Raw genomic sequence first — 17,393 nt, 5'->3', positions numbered from 1 at the left:
GATCTGTTTGGGAGGCATCTAGGCAGTGGTACCAGGTCCTGGGCATGAGTTGGCTGTTTGAAACCTGGAACTTATACAGGGACGCTTGGCTCAATCTGGGAGGAGGGGACTGGACCTGCCTGTACTGAGTCTATCAGGTCGATCTCAGTCCTCAGGGTGGCCTTGATCTGGAGGTGGTGGAATGGGGGGTGGGCTGGGGGGAAGGGAGGGGGCAGGAAGGGGGAGAACAAGGGAATCTGTGGCTGTTATGTAGAACTGAATAGTACTGTAAAATAAAAGAAAAAATAAAAAAAATTGATTTCTATGACTTCACAGATTATTAACCAGAAGTCTGAACATACAATGCTTGTGTGACCTATAGAATTTGACTTTAATAACTGATGATTTCTATGACCTCACAGATTATTAACTATGAATCTGGCCTTTCTGAAACAAACATCTAGGAGCAATACAATAAAAAAACATTTAACATAACCTAAGATTTCAAACTCTTCTCAATTTATGAGTTCTATGTATGCAACTTCCAACATGGATCAAATAAATACATTCAGAATACACCAAAAAAAAAAAAAGCAGAGACTATGGTTTATGTTTACATTTTAATACTTGAGAAAAAATAAGTTAAATTGGATACAAATACTGCTGGCACACAAACACACCAAAAACATAATCCATACAAATCCAATCTCACATAGAGTCGGTATAAACTTGGATGTAAGAGTACATCAAAACCTTTATTAGCTCCTTTTAAGGAAGTAACAGATTTTTAAATTAGACATGAAATGATTGCAGAAAAAAAAATGTTTTCTTCAAACTATTCCTTTATCCATTAAGAACTACAAACTCTGGCAGAGTGTAGTAGCTCAAAATCAGCACTCGAGTCTGAGGCAGGAGGATTGCTATGAGCCCCGTGGGAGCCCATTTTCAGGTTCCTTGTGGCTTTACCCAGCAGGTCCCCATAGAGGAGGATGATCAGGACCACCGGCCTGAGTGCAGGTGTCTGAGATGGTCTGCACTTGGCTGTGCTGCGGGGGGAGGTCTTTTGCTCCACCCCTTGGTGTCTCTATAAATACCCTGGAGCAGAGACAGTCAGGGCCCGTTGGAAAAGGTTCCAAGCCCTCTCGAGGCTATCCTTTATTTTCTATGTTTATCTCCACAAGATTCTCCGCAATAAATCCTTCTATCTAATATTTCCTGCTGCTCGCACCCAAAAAAACTCTGGGGAGCTGTGGGGTTGGTGGGTAAACGCCCCACAGAGCCCAAGGCCAGCCTGGGCTACATAGAGAGTGCCAGGCAAGCCACATCTATATAAGGAGATCTTGTCTAAGAAAAAAATAATGTGGACAACACTTCTAGGTCCCTGATTACTCCAAGCATTCTGAAGGCACACTCTTCAAACACCTTACTTGAGGGCCGATCTAAAAACAAGTGTTTCACTTTTCTGTTTTATATAATTATACATTCATAAATTATAGCAAAGAAAAATAAAAACATTCCATTTTTAAGAAACCACGCATATCTTCCAGGTACTTCAGCATTTTATGCTTAATATTTGCTTTATTAAATATTAAACGTAAAAATACCTTATGTAATATTACACTATTACTAAGAAAAAGTGAATACAACTACAATATATTTTTTTAAATTGTACCAGTGATTCATCAGCTCTTTAGAAAATTTCACAATATACTTGAAGGAACTTTAAGTTTTAATTTGTGAGGGAGGGAAAGGTTTTTTACATTTATTGCATATATGAATGTTTTACCTGCATGTATGTATGTGTACCATATGCATGCCTGGTGCCTGGGGAGGCCAGAAGAGGGCATCAGACACCCTGAACCGGGGGTTTTGGAGTTCGGGATGGCTGTGAGCCACCGTGGGGGTACTAGAAATCAAACTTGGGTCCTCTGCAAGAGTAACAAGTGTTCTTAATTGCTAAGCCACCTCTCCAGCCCCATGGAATTTAATTTCTTATTCACATAAAGCGTATGTTTGGGAAAGTCAAGCTACACAGAAGGAGAGATTCATTCTATATGACTATAGCTGGAGAAATTCTCTTCTGCAGAAGATCAGACCAATACACTTCATTTTCCAAATAAATAATTCTAAATTCTAGAATTTATGCCGGGTACCTGAGCAATTATCTTTACTCTTGATTACCCAACACAAAGATAATTAAAATTGTAAAAATCTACCGAGTCACAGCTAGGGCTGCCTATAATACCATTTACGTTTTTCTCTTAATTCCCAGAAGTTACTGATACACAAATTATTTATGGTCCCCTACATGAGGGAATAACCTCTATAAAGGTACAGCCCTTCCTCTTTGGAGGGTTAGATATTCCCGATTACTAGAAATGTTCTTGGCACCTCCTACACACTAGAGGTGCTTTCAAAGATGTAAATACGGCCATTGTCAACGCTCAGAACAGGGGAAGTAAACCAAGACCTCGGTGGCTTTCTATTGCAAGCTATCCTGAGTAGATCTTTGATTTTAAGCATAATCCTTGGGTAAAGATCACTGACTTTTACACAAGGTTCTCTCACTGTACGTCGGTAGAACGGCAGCAGCCAGCTAAGAGGCTTAGTCACTCCATGATTGCCCTTCTGTGTAAACTGTTTTGTTTGGCTTTGGGAACTGCATGTATGTAAAGGAGCTGGAGATGAAGCCCGGTGGTCATGTTTATCTAGCATGTGAGATGTCCCAGAATGGATCCTCAGTATCACAGAGAAAATGAAGGAAAAGAAAGATGAGAAGGAGGTAGAAAAGGGAAGGCATTGGAGTTATAATAGTCAAAATGCCATTTTTTTTTCCTTGAGACATGTCTCCAGTACACAGCTGATGATGACCTTGAATTTCTGATCCTCCTGCCTCTATTTCCCAAGTTCTGGAATTACAAGCATGTACCACTGTATCTGTTTTTTTTCTAAAACTTATGACAATTGATAATACCATAAAGTTACTTAAAACCCTTAAAACTTCCCAAAGTACATTAATAAACTTTAAATAGTGACAGACCCATACGCAAATTATTTACAAGTATCCCTGTGGGTGGAAGGAATTTATGCTGTCATTACATCATCTGGATGTTCCTGAAGAGGACCTGCTTACAGAACAGACAGATGGACACACACACATACTGTCTGTCTGCTGGCCACTGAAAAACTGAGTACAATATGGCTTTATTGATGAGAATTAACATAATTTGGAGAATCTAATTAAAACTGATAGTGTGCTATCAAAAGACATACAAGTCACCTGATAGAATGTGTACATAGTATCACTCAAGGCCCTTTTAATATCATCTTAGTTTTTTGTGTGTGTGCACATGTGCAGGCACACAAGGATGTGTCTAGAGAGACCAGAAGTTGGTATTGAGTGTTTTCCTTTGTTATTTAGTACTCTATTTAATGAGTCAGCATCTCTCAAAAAAACTGGAGCTCATCAGTTTGCCTAGTCTAACCAGACAGCTCATCCCAGGAGATCCCATCTCTTCCTCCTGCGTGCTGGGACTACATACGTAGACCATCATGCCCACCCATTTCTATGTAGGTTAAGGATCCAAACTGTAGGGATCCCCAGTCCCTATCATCTTAGTTTTAAGATCGTTAAAACCTAATTCTGATATCAAAACACATTGTTTTAATGTAAAAGTACTTGTCTGCACACATAGGAAATATGCTAGAAGCTATTAAGTCTCTTTCCCTGTCATACGGCAGATTTCATCTAAAAAAATAAGATACAAAGTGTGTAGGTTGTCATATTAAAAAAATATCTTAGTTTTTACTAAATCTCAGGTTATGTTCCAATAAGTTAATTTACTTGGTTGGGTTTTCTTTTTTTTACCAAAAATATTGATTATACAATGCTACTAATATTAATAAAAGCCCAATTTTAATAAAAAAACCCATTTCCTTCTGATATGGAAAGGTTATAGAGAATTAAATAATAAGAATTCCATTTAATCCAGAATGTCAAACCAAGCAGCAGCAGCAGCCATCGGTACTTAGGATTGCTGGACCAGGATTCCTGACCAGAAAGTTAACTTCAGTGCCTTCTACAGCATGTGTCAACCATGGCTGGGTTTTACTAGGTACCCCGGGCAGGTGTCCTGCCTCAGCCTTCAGAGCTGGGTTTAGAGGGTACACCCCAAAGCCAAACACATCGTTGCTTTATGACTGAACACAGTAACTAGTGTTAAAAGCATCAGAGTTGCTATTAGCAGAAAATCTCCATAGTTAATACCTCTTCAAAGACACACCCACTATATGGTTACAATTCTAGTAGTGTTGTTGAACGTTTGCATTTTTCCTCAAGCAGCAGACATTAACAGACGGCACAGATCTAAACTCATGCATGTGCCTATTAACATACAAAACGCGTGTGAGTCTTCTCCTCGACCCAGCCCTGTCTCCTGACTTCATCCTCCATCTTGACCTCACGTCTGTAGCTCTCCCGACAAACACACATAGGAAGACCTTTTGAGGTCCTGGTGGAGGGGATCCCCATTCTGCTCGGTCACCTGGATTTGTTAAAATGATGCAAGTGTATTTATTTTCTAAGCTTCTTACTTCCAGTCATAACAAAATAATGGTCATCGTCCTCCTTCTTCTTGGCAGTCGGTTTTTTATCTCCACTGGCTGTGCCCTTCCCAGATGAGGGTGGTTTCCTGGTGGACGCTGGTGGCATGCCACTTTTGGGAGGCCCTCTAGCTGCATACTGGCCCTTCACGGCAGTCTGTGCTAACTTTGAGACAGTTTCTGGCTTGGCAGCAGATTGGGGGACACTCACAATGGACAGTGGGGTACGGCCAGGAGACTTTGGAGAGCCAGGTCCTGTCTTCTGGCAGGTACCCTTACTCTGGGGTTGCTTTCTGGCAACTGAAACTGTATTCTCACCTTTTGCTTCCCGAGCAGCTTTTGTGGAGGACGCTGAACACACAGAAGCTGGATGGCTGACATTCAAGGTGGACTGAAGTCTTGGTGCTGAGATGACCCTTGGTTTCAGAGTTCTACCAGGGGGCTGAGTCTGCGTCCCTAGACCCATGGCTCTGGTTTTGGAACTGGGTTTGGTCACTTTTGCAGGGGATTGGAAAAGAGAAGGGTTAGGCCTTCCGTGCATGTTTCCTTTAGGGAGCTTTGGACACTTGGATGATAAATTTATAGGTGACTCACCCCTGGAAGAAAGATGACTGTGTTTCAAATACTTCGGTTCAGTTTTTCCAGAAGACTTAGTTGGCAAAAGTCTAGACTGAGATAGGTCTCTTGACTTCTGGGCTGGAGTAGCCACGGTCTTAGCAGTCTTGGGGACGGTGACACATTTTCCCGCTGGCTCCGATGCACACTTTGTAGTGCTTGACGAAGCTGGTGTGGTGCTGTTCCCCGCTGGATTTAAAGAAGCCAGGGAAAGCGACGCAGTGCTGGGAGGAACGTGCGGCTTTTGTGCTCTGCCCTTTGAGGATGCGACCCTGGCATGGGACAATGATGCTGGAGACTCGGGGAGTTTCGAACGGGCGGACAGGGAAGCTGGACTACCCTTCCCTGAGGATGCTGGAGGCAACACTCCCGGTGGACGCACCTGTTTTTCCTTGCTCTTTGGCACACTCGCGGGCGTGCCAGGTTTTAAGTTTTGTTTCTGAAACATGCTAACCGCTGACAAAGGGTTCATTTCTGGGGGCTGGGGTGTTCTGGCAGGTGCATCTGGCACACTTTCATTAGAAACTCCTTTTTGGAAAGCTAAAATTTTTTGTTCTAGTGTAGCAAACTGCAGTATCCGACAGGGGTCATACTTGAGCAGAAATCCTTGCAGAGTGTCCCAGCCTCCGCCAACACGGACCATCACATGTTTTCCATGAAGCATCTGCCCCAAAACAAGAATGAAAAAAATAGAACAGTGAAACTGTGAGGTTTATAGTTTCAGTCTGTTAACAGTCATGATTTGTATTTTCTGTGACCTGTGAAACTCCAAGTATTCACCAATAGCTTTGTTTCAAATCACCAGTCTCTTTTTGGTATTAAAATAATAAATTTAGTATTAGATTATACAGCTAGTAATAAAAGCGCTCCACTTTGTAGTAAAAATATTTACAAGTAATTTTCATCTACAATCCACATAGTTAATATAGAAAACTGCAATAGTGATATTGTTCATTGGATCGAGTTCTGAAGGAAGGAAAGGAACAAGAAACAGAGGCAGAAAAAAGCCTCGTGGGAGACAAAAAGTAATGAGGAAAAAAACAACTAAAACTAAAACTGTAAATTTTAAAATTGTAAATTTAAAAGTTTATATTCTATCAATTTCATCTTTAAAACACATAAATTACTATTACTTTGTCTTTGCAGATATGAATGGCTCAGAGAGATGAAGACATTTGTGGCTAGCCTCGATCACACCAGGCTTTTGTGGGGATAAAACAAACCCCGGCTCTGCCAATGCAGCCCAGGCTGGGTTTTAGGTCCCTGTCCCCTCAGCTGGTAATCTTCACATCTCTATGGGCGGAGCTTTCACCTTTGGCTCTCTGTCCCATTCTGAGTGTACCAGGCTCGCACCACAGATAAGTGCTCCTTACTCTTGGCCCTAACCAGAGAATCTCCTCTTTCCAGTAAACAGTGGTGAAGACAGATTCATGGCTGCACAGAGTGCTGAGTCTATGTGATGGATGAGTGCTCAGTCCCCTAAGGTTCAGGAAACATGTTGGAAGAGGGGGTAGAAAGAATGTAAGAGCCAGATGACAGGAAAAAGGGCTGAGGAAGTTCATTACTGGGCAAGACACCGCCCTCAGTAATGAACTCCCAGCTGCTGTAACCAGCTGCAGAGTCTGAACAAGACTGGGCCCAACCACGGGGCATGCGTGGAGGCGGGGCTTCGGGGACTCCACCTCGCACTGCCGACTATTTGCTAAGAAAGAAAACAGGAAGCTTCTACAGTAGTCACTTATTCCCTGATCTCTCTTCGGGTCAGTTTGGGTAATAAATGAACAGTCAAGTCGACCTGGTTTCTGCTTCCATTTGCTATTCAGCAGATTCATGGAGAGGGGAAATTGCCTGCAGGTGTAACCACCGATGACCCTGCCGGGCTCCAGTGAATAGTTTCCAATCCAGCAGCTACAAAGATGGTCCCCATTAAAACAATTAAGTCACCAAACCAAACTAAAGTTGTACATACCAGAAGGGACTGGTTGCCCTGAGGAGACTGAGTTGACAGAGGTTGGGGTGCGGGGGTGGGAGGGTGGGGGTGAGAAGAAGGAAGGAGAGGATGGAGGGAAGGCAAGGAGAATAATCAGAATACAGCATGTACACGTCTGAAATCGCTCAACAAGGAAATTAGCAAATAAAGATTTTCAAGAAAGCTAATTAGGAGACAGAAAATGAATTTGGGTGTTTTTATATGAGCTGGATACAGGCTGGAAATATGATGATTCTATGTAAAATAGAGGAAAATGTAGATGGTGAAATTGTATGTTTGAGTACTTTTATATTATGTTCCTCAGTTGAGAGAAAACAGCTCTTACATTATATCAAAAGAAATAGAAAAATGCTAAACAGGTGAAATTTTAATTTCCTTATCAACAAAAGTGAAATAATTAACTGCAGATGGGACAAAGGAAGGCCATAAACATGGGTTATCCGCACAATGGTTTATAACCTAAGAAAAGGATCTCATGCTGACACCTGGAAGTGTTTATCATTATGAATGGCAATATTTCTGTTTATTTTCTTACTATTAATATTAATCTTACTGGATATTGTATTTTGTTCATTTTTTCTTAGGGAGCTGATGGAAAATCATTGCATTTAAGAAAATCTGAAAAATGCAGTAAATTCCCCCAAAGTACATGAGGATATTTTATTTAGTTATATTCAATGTTTTAAATAGTCTCAGCTGTCTTCTAGTTGCTTGAATGTTAAAAGCATCTGCCCAAACTCACTTAAAATTCATGAAATCAAGTATACCATATTTTCCTGTCCAGTGAAATTCTTCCATTAATAGCAGCCTTTATTCTATTTTTTTTTTTTTTTTTACAAGTAAAAGGGGGATCAACAGAAGCTTGGTGAAGACTAAGCCCAGTTCCAAGACAAGCTTGTATGAATGCAGGCTGCCGACAGCAAACTGACCCTTATGAAGAGTATTTTCTCCCCGAGCCGGTACCGTCCTTCAGATAAATATTCAATAGAAAACCGATGTGAACAGCTACAAGGAGGGTCCTCAGCAATGTGTCTAACCTAAAATTAAAAATAAATATCAATATTATTAGAAAAAATAGCCTATCAAAAGCAATGTTATTGGATAGGAAAATAAATAGCCGGTTCACCTATCTAATATCTCTTCTCCTTTCCTTGCTAACAGCTTTTGAAATCAGACGGTTAAATTCACAACAGCCAGCAATGGTGAGGGCCAGGTCTCCCTGTCTCTTAGACCTGAAACCAGGGTTCAAGTTATAAACACTGAAGGTCTGAAAGTGGATTAAGACCATAGAGTCAACTTAAAACACTTGTGCTGACCTTTAGGAACATGAGCTCATCATTAAATTTGAGTTATTTTTAAGCTCTGAATAATTACATTTGTGTCAAATCAAAGACCATCCAGTCAGATACAGGCTGAGTAAGAATTTTTGCTTTTCCCTTAAGACAACGCTAAACTGATAAACAAATGTAAGAAAAACACCTACATGTGTTCCAAGTTACTGCTAATATAAACAGAGACATATGTCTATATGCTCATGATGGGGTAAAATTCTTAATATTTCAATTCAGGAAGCATTTTTCTAGAAGTATTTGCTCCATTTCAAACACCTCATGAGGAAAGGAAAGGAAAATAACTTTACTTCTACCCCTCAAAATGCTGTTTTACTGATTAAGAATTTCAAACATGTATACAATGTATTTTGACCACATCTATCACTTCCAACTCCCCCTCTTCAATCCTCTCAGACACTTCATGTCCCCCTCCCAACTTCATGCCTTGTCTCTTTGATAATCCACTGAGTACAATTAGTGCTGCCATATACAAGTAGGTACACCACTACCCATTGGATCATGGACAACCTACAAAGGCCAGACAACCTGAGGAAATCTGACCCCTACCCCCATATGGATAAAATGCCAGCTGCTTCTTAGTTGGGCTAAGAAGCCTTGAGATCCTAGCCCATCCATGCTGGGATATTGACTGGCTTGATCTTGTGGTGCACGTCTTATGAGTTCAAGAGTGTATCAGAACTATTTCACAGTACTCCTCCATGACCTCTGGATCTTACAGTCTTTGGACCTTCCCTTCCAGAATGGTCCCTGAACTTTGAGAGAAGCCTCAAGAAAATGGTAAAATTACAGTGGCTAGAAAAAGAAATTTAGTAATTCTACATTTTAAACAAGGAAAATAAATTGATTAAATGATGATATATTTTGAAATATGATTTAAGTGAAAAACATTACATATCAGCCAGTAAGATAAATATTGAGCTTTCTCCTCAAATTACATTTAAAAAAGAAAAAAAAAAAAGGTCATGCCTGGAAATAGCACACTGGTGCCCACCTTTAATCCCAACCCTCAGGAGAAAAAGGGGTGGGGATCTCTATTAAGGCCAGTCTTGTCTACATACTGAGTTCCAGGCCAGCCAGGGTGGCACAGTGAGACCCCATCTCAAAACAAAACAACAAAAAAGGTAACTATTTTTTGCAATTACTTATCATACAAAGCATATCAAAATATATTCATTTAATTGAATTTAGGCCTAACGTTTTAAACATTCTCTTTAGATATGCCCAATTTATCTGCTCACTAAGAGGAATTTATAATTGCCTTAATTATCTACCAAAAGTAAGTTAACAATTATGGATTCACAGGGCTTGATAAGAACATTAATAGAATCAATTTCCATGTTGTTTACGTAACAGGAAAATGTGCTTGCAAACAACTGGGATTAATCTCTAAGTCACTCAATAAGGTTTCTCTTGTTCATAGACTGGTACATATGCATCTATGTTCATATATACCACAGACACTGAAATCTGGTAAAGCTGACAGTTAGTAGAATACGTTTATATATTAGTTAACCAAAGTAACTGGATGGGAGGCGTTTCTGTTAGCCATTACTTTCTGTAAAAATTTCTGAAGTTTATAAAATTCTATTTGCATATTTAACAGGCTCCAAAATAATCAATCAAATAGTAATTGTCCTATATGCTAAATATTAATCCAGGATATCTGTACATCATATCCATGTATAGGTAAACATAGCATTAATTTAACATTTCAAAAAAAGTATATTTGTTTTTAGCTTTCCCAGTAAGATTTCAGATCTTATATTTGAGCCCCTCGTTTTCCCTGATTAGAATACCCAAATAAGTGCTTACATTTAGCAATATGAAGTTGTTAATGCTAGAGCTGTACTAGCAGAGTCTACACAAGGTAATGAGCTACGGACAAGATTTTTTTCTATATCTACTTATTGCATAATTAACACTGAAGGAAATAGCTAAAGAAAATAATCTACATCAAAATTGCCTTATTTCCATTCTCCTCACTCCCATATTTTTGTCTATGTATACATATTTTTCATAAAATCAGCATTTTCTCCCTGCTACATAATTGTCATAGCAATCACATAAAACAATCATTCTGTGACAATACTGAGATTATCAAGCCTTTGCCCTACTGGAGGGTTTGTATGTTACTTAAATTTTCCACCATTATAAATAATAGTAAAATAAACATTTTTATTTTTTACTGAACTCAATTATAATAAAAATGGAGTATGTTTGTAACTCTTAATTTTGATTTTTCAAAATTATACATGAGTTTTCATTAACAATAATAATTCTTAAGTATAGTTTCACCACAATTTATACAGTTTTCAATTTTCCAACTTTTAAAACTTCTGCTACTAAAACAAAATGGTATTTTGTGACTTTCTTCTCACCTTATTCCCTGAATTACCAAGTGTCAACATTATACTTTACTCTTGTTTGAACATTTGCCCACTGAAAGTGTTTTTCTTATCAAATGTACTGTCTTCATATAATAAATTATTTTTCACTTAACAAAATATATTTCTGTAGCTGAATGTTTTCCTGTGTTCCAACCAGTTCACAGCTGCTCAGACCCAAGTAAACACACAGAGGCTTATATTAATTAAAAATGCTTGGCCATTAGCTCAGGCTTACTACTGACTAGCACTTATGCTTAAACTCAGCCCATTTCTGTTCATCTATATGTTGTGTATGTCTACATACATGTGAGTGCACACATGTGTGAACTCATGTATGTGGAGACAAGAAGTCTACACTAAGTGTGTCTTCTTCATTCACCTTATTTTCTGAGACAGAGTTTCTCACTGGACCAGAACTCACCAACTGGTTAGAGTGGTGGACCAGCGAGCTCTGGGGAGCTGTGTGTCTCTGCCTGAGTCCCTGCACTAGCGTTACAAACACAGACCAGCACAGACCTGGTTTTCACAGGGGTGCTGTAGATCTGAGCTCAGTTTCTCACATTTGTGCCGAGGTACTTGATCAACTGCTTTCTAGGCCTTAAGCTGAGTGATTTATCAAAGAAACTACATTTAACAAGAAGCATTACTAAATATTTATTCTTATTATTAAGTAATTTTGTACACTAAACTTTTCTTTAAAATGCCACAAATCTTTTAGTTATTCTAAATTACAGTAAGTGTAAAATGTTTTTTCTGTCCACCTCAATCACTTATACCAGTCATTGAAGGAGATATAGAGCAATGGTTCTCAACCCATGGGTCGTGACCCCTTTGGGGTTTCTATGACCCTTTCACAGGGATTGCCTGAGATCACCAGAAAACACAGATATTTACATTACAACTCATAACAGTAGCAAAATTACAGTTAAAAAATAGCAACGAAATAATGTTATGGTTGGGGGTCTCCACACCATGAAGAACTATATTAAAGGGTCACAGTGTTAGGAAGGTTGAGAACCCCTGCTCTAGAGCCAAAGGAATACAATTCTAGTAATTTCTACCGAAGGAACAGGTACTGTTGAGAAGACCATCAGAACACGGCCTGTCATGTTAAAAAGTCTGCATATTGTCTGTTAGGGACGATGTTCAGAAAAACCCTCCAGTTTTCCCTCACAACCTTCTTCCGCCTGTAGCCTCCAAGTACCTGCGTACCGTCTACTCAACCTCACCAACCACCTTGGACTTCTCTCTCCCTCCCAGTCATGAATTAAATCCTGTCAATTCTCCTTCCTAAACACAGCTTACATTTGCTCCTCTTGCTCCACTGCTCATTAGTGTGTTAAATTGAAACTCTCGTCCCTTCATGCTTGGGTTAGTACCATAAAACAAACAATACATGACCAACAAAGCAACCCTTTATTATTTACAAGTCAGATTATAATGCTATATTTAAAAAACAAAGACAAAAACATGGACTTCTCACAGCCTCTAACTAACACTCTTCACATACTCTCAGAACTCATCAGAGTGCAGATTAGTAACTGGCATATATTCTGAATAAAAACCATTTTCTTCTATACGCAGTATTTCCAGCAGCAATTTAGAAATACATAAAACTGTAAACCTTCAGGTGGAAGAGTCCACAAAGCACAGGAGTTACTTACAGCTTCGTGTAGTTCTTCATGCTGACAGCAAGATTTGGGGATGTTGATGGACTCTTCAGGCCCTGAGGTATTAAGCAGCGTCTCTTCTAACTCAATTTCTTTCTCGAGTTTCACTAATACTGGTGGCTCAACTCCATATCTGAAAACAAGCCAGGAAATCCGATCATGCAATGTGTACCAACTACATCTCTGCAGATCAAACAGTCAAAACAGGGGACGTTTTATTCTGGAGCGAAGTCTGCACGACTCTTCCCTACAAACTGTTTCCCAGGGACAGCTGGAAGTTCTTTTTTGTTTTTTGGGTTTTTTGTTTTGTTTTTCTGAGACAGGGTTTCTCTGGGTAGCCCTGGCTGTCCTGGAACTTACTCTGTAGACCAGGCTGACCTCAAACTCAGAGATCCACCTACCTCTGCTTGCTGAGTGCTGGGATTAAAGGAGTGTGCCACCATCGCTCAGCTAGAAGAGGTCTTTTTTAATGTTTCAGATTGCCCCAAATCCAGACTATAATCTTTATATCATAGCATATATCTGGGTTATGTGATATTTTCAATATTTTTTTGGAGTCCCGAAAGGCAGTTTCAAAACAAGCTGGTAGATGGACAAGGTTGATGCAGGCATGGGGACACAAAGCCTCAGACTTCTCACCAAATGGGACTTGATTTGCTTTGAACTGCTTGAAATTACCCATTTTTACCCTATTCTTGATCTGAAAATTTTAAGTAGCATTTTCCCAACTTCATATGAAATGAAGAAGCAAGGTAAATGAAGACAGCAAATGCTGACCCGTGAGCATGCAGATATGAATAAAGACACAGAGAGACAGGACAGAGAATCGGGTACTTCATTTCCAATCAAGAGGCGTATTCTTTCGGGATAGAAACTACGATCAAATCAAACTGCTTGAAGGTATTTTTGATGTTGACATGCTGAAATATGGAGAAATACGTACCTTGACACAATCCGACCAATCTCAAGAAGACAAAGGTACACCTGTCTGGGGTCTTTATGTAAAACTGGGGAAAAAAATAAGACCATATGTTTTTAGAATCAGATCTAAACTGGGAAATGCATTCTGGCCTAGGAGAGAGCAAAAGGAAAGAATACTGCAGACAACAGGCTTACTTGTCTGGACAAGACTCAGAAAAGACATTTTTATTGTCACCACAGCAATTTCCTCTGCATTAAAAATAAACCAGCGAGCACGAAGAGAACAGGCAGTGGCCAAGGACATTTACTTGTTTAGCATTTCAGACTGAAATCTATGGACTTAGTAGCACTAACTGGTGTTAAGGGCTGGGAGATGGCTCCATCCAAAGTTCTTCCTGCACAGACATTGGGACATGAGCTCAGATATCTCGAACCCAGGCAAAAGCCATGTATGGGGGCACACATCCATAACCACAGTGCTGGGATAGACAGAGACAGAATATTCCTGAAGCTCAATGACCATCGGATTTAGATGAATCGATGAGCTCCAGGTTTAGCAAGAAACCCCGCCCCAACAATAAGGTGGAGAACATTGAAGACCCTTGTTGATGACCTCTGCCCTCTCCCCAGCACAGTGTATGACAGATCACTCCACAGGAGCTGCTGTTAGAAGAGACATGTCACTTCAAGTTTACTCTGAACGGTGTTTCTCAAACTTTACAAGGACAGGAAGCAGCAATTCCTTACAAAGCCAGAGGACGGTATCACAAGAAAACTAAAACCTAAGTCCTCATAAGACGTGACTTAACGATCTGACACACAGTCAACACAACCCAGCAGCATACAGAAAGTACGTGCAAGGAGATGGTGAGATTTATGCCAGGAAGGCAAACAGTTCAATATATGAAAATCAACCAAGGTAAGTAATAGAAACAGGGGTTTTAGCACCACATAAAAGGGGGACAACACACAGACCAAAGAATCAGAAAGAATCTAACACCATGTGAATCTGTGACACAAAAGACGAAGAGGCCAGAAGGGAACTTTCTCCATCTGATAAGGCATCCAGGAAAAATGTACGGCTAATAACATTCTAATACCATTTCCACGTAAGGTAAGTGGTGGAAAATCTTCCTCCCAAGGACAGGTTAAAGATAACTCACCAGTTTATTCAACATTGCACTGTTTGTGGCCTCAAGACAATAAGAGATAAACAGGTAAAGATCTTCACTGCCTTTGTTAGGCAATAATATTTAGATATGACAAAGTACAAAAAAGTAAAGAAAAGAGACAAACTTAATTGTTTTTGTTTTCAAGACAAGGTTTCTCTGTGTAGTTTTGGTGCCTGTCCTGGATCTTGCTCTGTAGCCCAGGCTGGCCTTGAACTCACAGAGATCCACCTGGCTCTGCCTCCCGAGTGCTGGGATTAAAGGTGTGTGCCACCACCGCAAGCTAAACTTAAAACGTTTTATTTTGAGGCTGGAGAGGCTTAGCAGTTAAGAGCACCAATCTCTTCCAGAGGACCCTGGTTTATTTCCACATGACTGCTCAGAACTGTAATTCCAGGCCTGCGCTGAACTTGTGACCCCACAATGACCCATTTACCTTGCTAAATTCCTGAACCTGTGATATATGATTGCCTTACAAAAATGTGTCTAAGCAGACACCTTGACAACTGCCTTCCACATGATGTGTTCTTGCTTATCTACCCCACAGGCAGCCTTGAACCCTGAGCCCCGACTCTTCTGTCCAGGCGCTGACAGCCAATTATCTCAACAGCTGTTTACTATAAACCCTAACCCTTCCCCATAAAAGGGACCCGAAAAGCCAGTGGGGGGCTGCTCTCTGAAACCCCAATTTAGGGGGAGGCAGCCATCTGGTCAGTCTAAATAAAGCTGGCTTAATCAGACAGTTGTGGAAATGGTTTTCCCTGGAGTTTACAAGAAGTTCTAAGGAAGTCTTGGAATCGTAACCTAATGTGCAGTGTGTTCTGAGCCCACACACTGATTCCACCAACAGAAAGGGCACTTGTTCTCCGAGGCGTGAATAGCATCTATTATATACACTAACCCATCTGTTTCCTCCCAAACAGGCCTTGATTACAGGTGTGTACCAACATGCCTGGTACAAAGCATTAGCTTTGAAAGCAACAAAAGGCCTCTATTTCAGTTTAAATCTACACAACTAAAGAAACTTAACATGAAATATTTCAAACCTATTTTTATAAAATCCTAAGTACTTTAAAATAGCATATTTAATTTTTAAAAATCACATTGAGTTCCAAGCAAATGTAAATATGTATCTCTCACTTCAATGCCTACAAATGAGTGACTGGTATTGACAGTATTGTTCTTAGTCCTACACTGCCCTTCAGCAGTCTGGAAGACGTCTTTTACATTTAAAAAATAAATGGCAATCTCAGAGCTTTTCAGAAAGAATAAGCTACAGAGGAAAGGATTCAAAGCACTTCTTCCTCCCTTTGATCTCTGGTAGCTGGATGTGCCACTGAATCAGCTTCACTGTCAGTAACGACCAGCACACCTGGGTCCGGCACAGCTGGCCTTCAGGGCACAGCACCGCATCCCATTCTATCCTGGGCAGGGGGCGGCCAGAAGCACCAACAGGCTGCAAATAATCCAAGAGCAGACCACACTTCACGCTGTTGGTGGAGAATTTTAAAACTAACAAATTCAACTAAAAGTCGGCTGGCTTTTAATCATCCCCATAAATCAGGGCCTGTAAACAGTGCCAGTGATAAAACTTCTGTCCAGGAATACGGTGTCCTCTTTGCGATGTAGCGATTATATGTTCCATGCATGTGTATTTTTATACATGCCTATGTACACATATACACACCTATAAATGCTTTGAAACGTGTGTGTAAAACAGCCAGCCAGATGCTCTGTTAGTGCCATATAAATGCGTCTGCTGACTTAAGAAAAATCAGAAAAATACATCGACAATTTTTCAGTGGAGTACGATTTTATTTCTGTGTGTGGGGGGGTGGGGTTTCAAGGCAGGGTTTCTCTGTGTAGCCCTGGCTGTCCTGGACCTCACTCTATAGCCCAGGCTGGCCTTGAACCTTTGCCTCCTGAGTGCTGGGATTAAAGGCATGCACCACCACCACCTACCTTGGAGCATGATTTCTTTAGTGAAATGTCAAAAAAAAAATTATTCTTTTTAGATAATAAAGATGGCAGCTATTATTTACAATTAAATCCAAATACTATAAGCTCATTTCACTTGTTATTTCTGTAATGATCTAGTTAAAGAGGAATTGTTAGAATTTAGACCTGGTAGAGTCAATCTTCAGGAAAATATTAGTAGAACATTATTACAGAATCTTCTGGCAGCCAACTCAGAAAATGCTAGATATACAAAGCCTATTAACGTAAGTGAAAAGCCTACTATATTTGATTGATATCTGATTCTCCAACTATTTCATATACAACTAAAGTACTAATTTTGTAAGTAATAGTGATATGGCATTTTGAGTCACTATTTAGAAAGGAAATTTAGAGACGAGGGACACAAACCCATCCTAATAAACACTACAAGCTCCGACAGCAACAATACTTACCCAAACCTTCAGATTCAAAGAGGTAAGTTTCATCAACCCCGATATGCCGACACCAGTGAAGGAAGTTTGCTGTGTTGTCTCTGGCAAAGAATGAACCTGACGCAGCATCTTTCTTACAAGGCACTTTTCTCATTGGAAAATTCTAGAAAAGACATAAGGACAATTTACCAAAAAAAGGGGGAAAAAAGAATCAATGACGTTTTCATTAGTGTTCATTTTACTATGATAAAGTGACTGTTCGATGTATTAAGTACAACTATGGACGACACCATTTGGAGGGAAAACAATTATCTTCAA

At 40.0% G+C, this 17,393-nt stretch overlaps 1 protein-coding gene across 1 annotated transcript in view; it reads right to left on the bottom strand.

Annotated features, from left to right (window-relative positions):
• Positions 1 to 1,213: 1,213 nt before the first annotated feature.
• Gas2l3 (growth arrest specific 2 like 3) overlaps positions 1,214 to 17,393 on the bottom strand; it is a 35,707-nt gene continuing 19,527 nt past the window's right edge. Inside the window, exons 7-11 of the mRNA XM_028880310.2 lie at positions 17,097 to 17,238; positions 13,539 to 13,602; positions 12,590 to 12,728; positions 8,116 to 8,223; positions 1,214 to 5,860 (exon numbers count right to left, since the gene is read on the bottom strand). Of these exons, the coding sequence (XP_028736143.1) occupies positions 4,553 to 5,860; positions 8,116 to 8,223; positions 12,590 to 12,728; positions 13,539 to 13,602; positions 17,097 to 17,238 (1,761 nt within the window). The 3' untranslated portion in view covers positions 1,214 to 4,552. The remainder of the gene's footprint in view (positions 5,861 to 8,115; positions 8,224 to 12,589; positions 12,729 to 13,538; positions 13,603 to 17,096; positions 17,239 to 17,393) is intronic.

Source organism: Peromyscus leucopus, chromosome 18 (assembly GCF_004664715.2).
Source record: "Peromyscus leucopus breed LL Stock chromosome 18, UCI_PerLeu_2.1, whole genome shotgun sequence".
In the NCBI taxonomy this organism is placed as follows: Eukaryota; Metazoa; Chordata; class Mammalia; order Rodentia; family Cricetidae; genus Peromyscus; species Peromyscus leucopus.
This window is presented reverse-complemented; position numbering and strand designations above follow the sequence as displayed.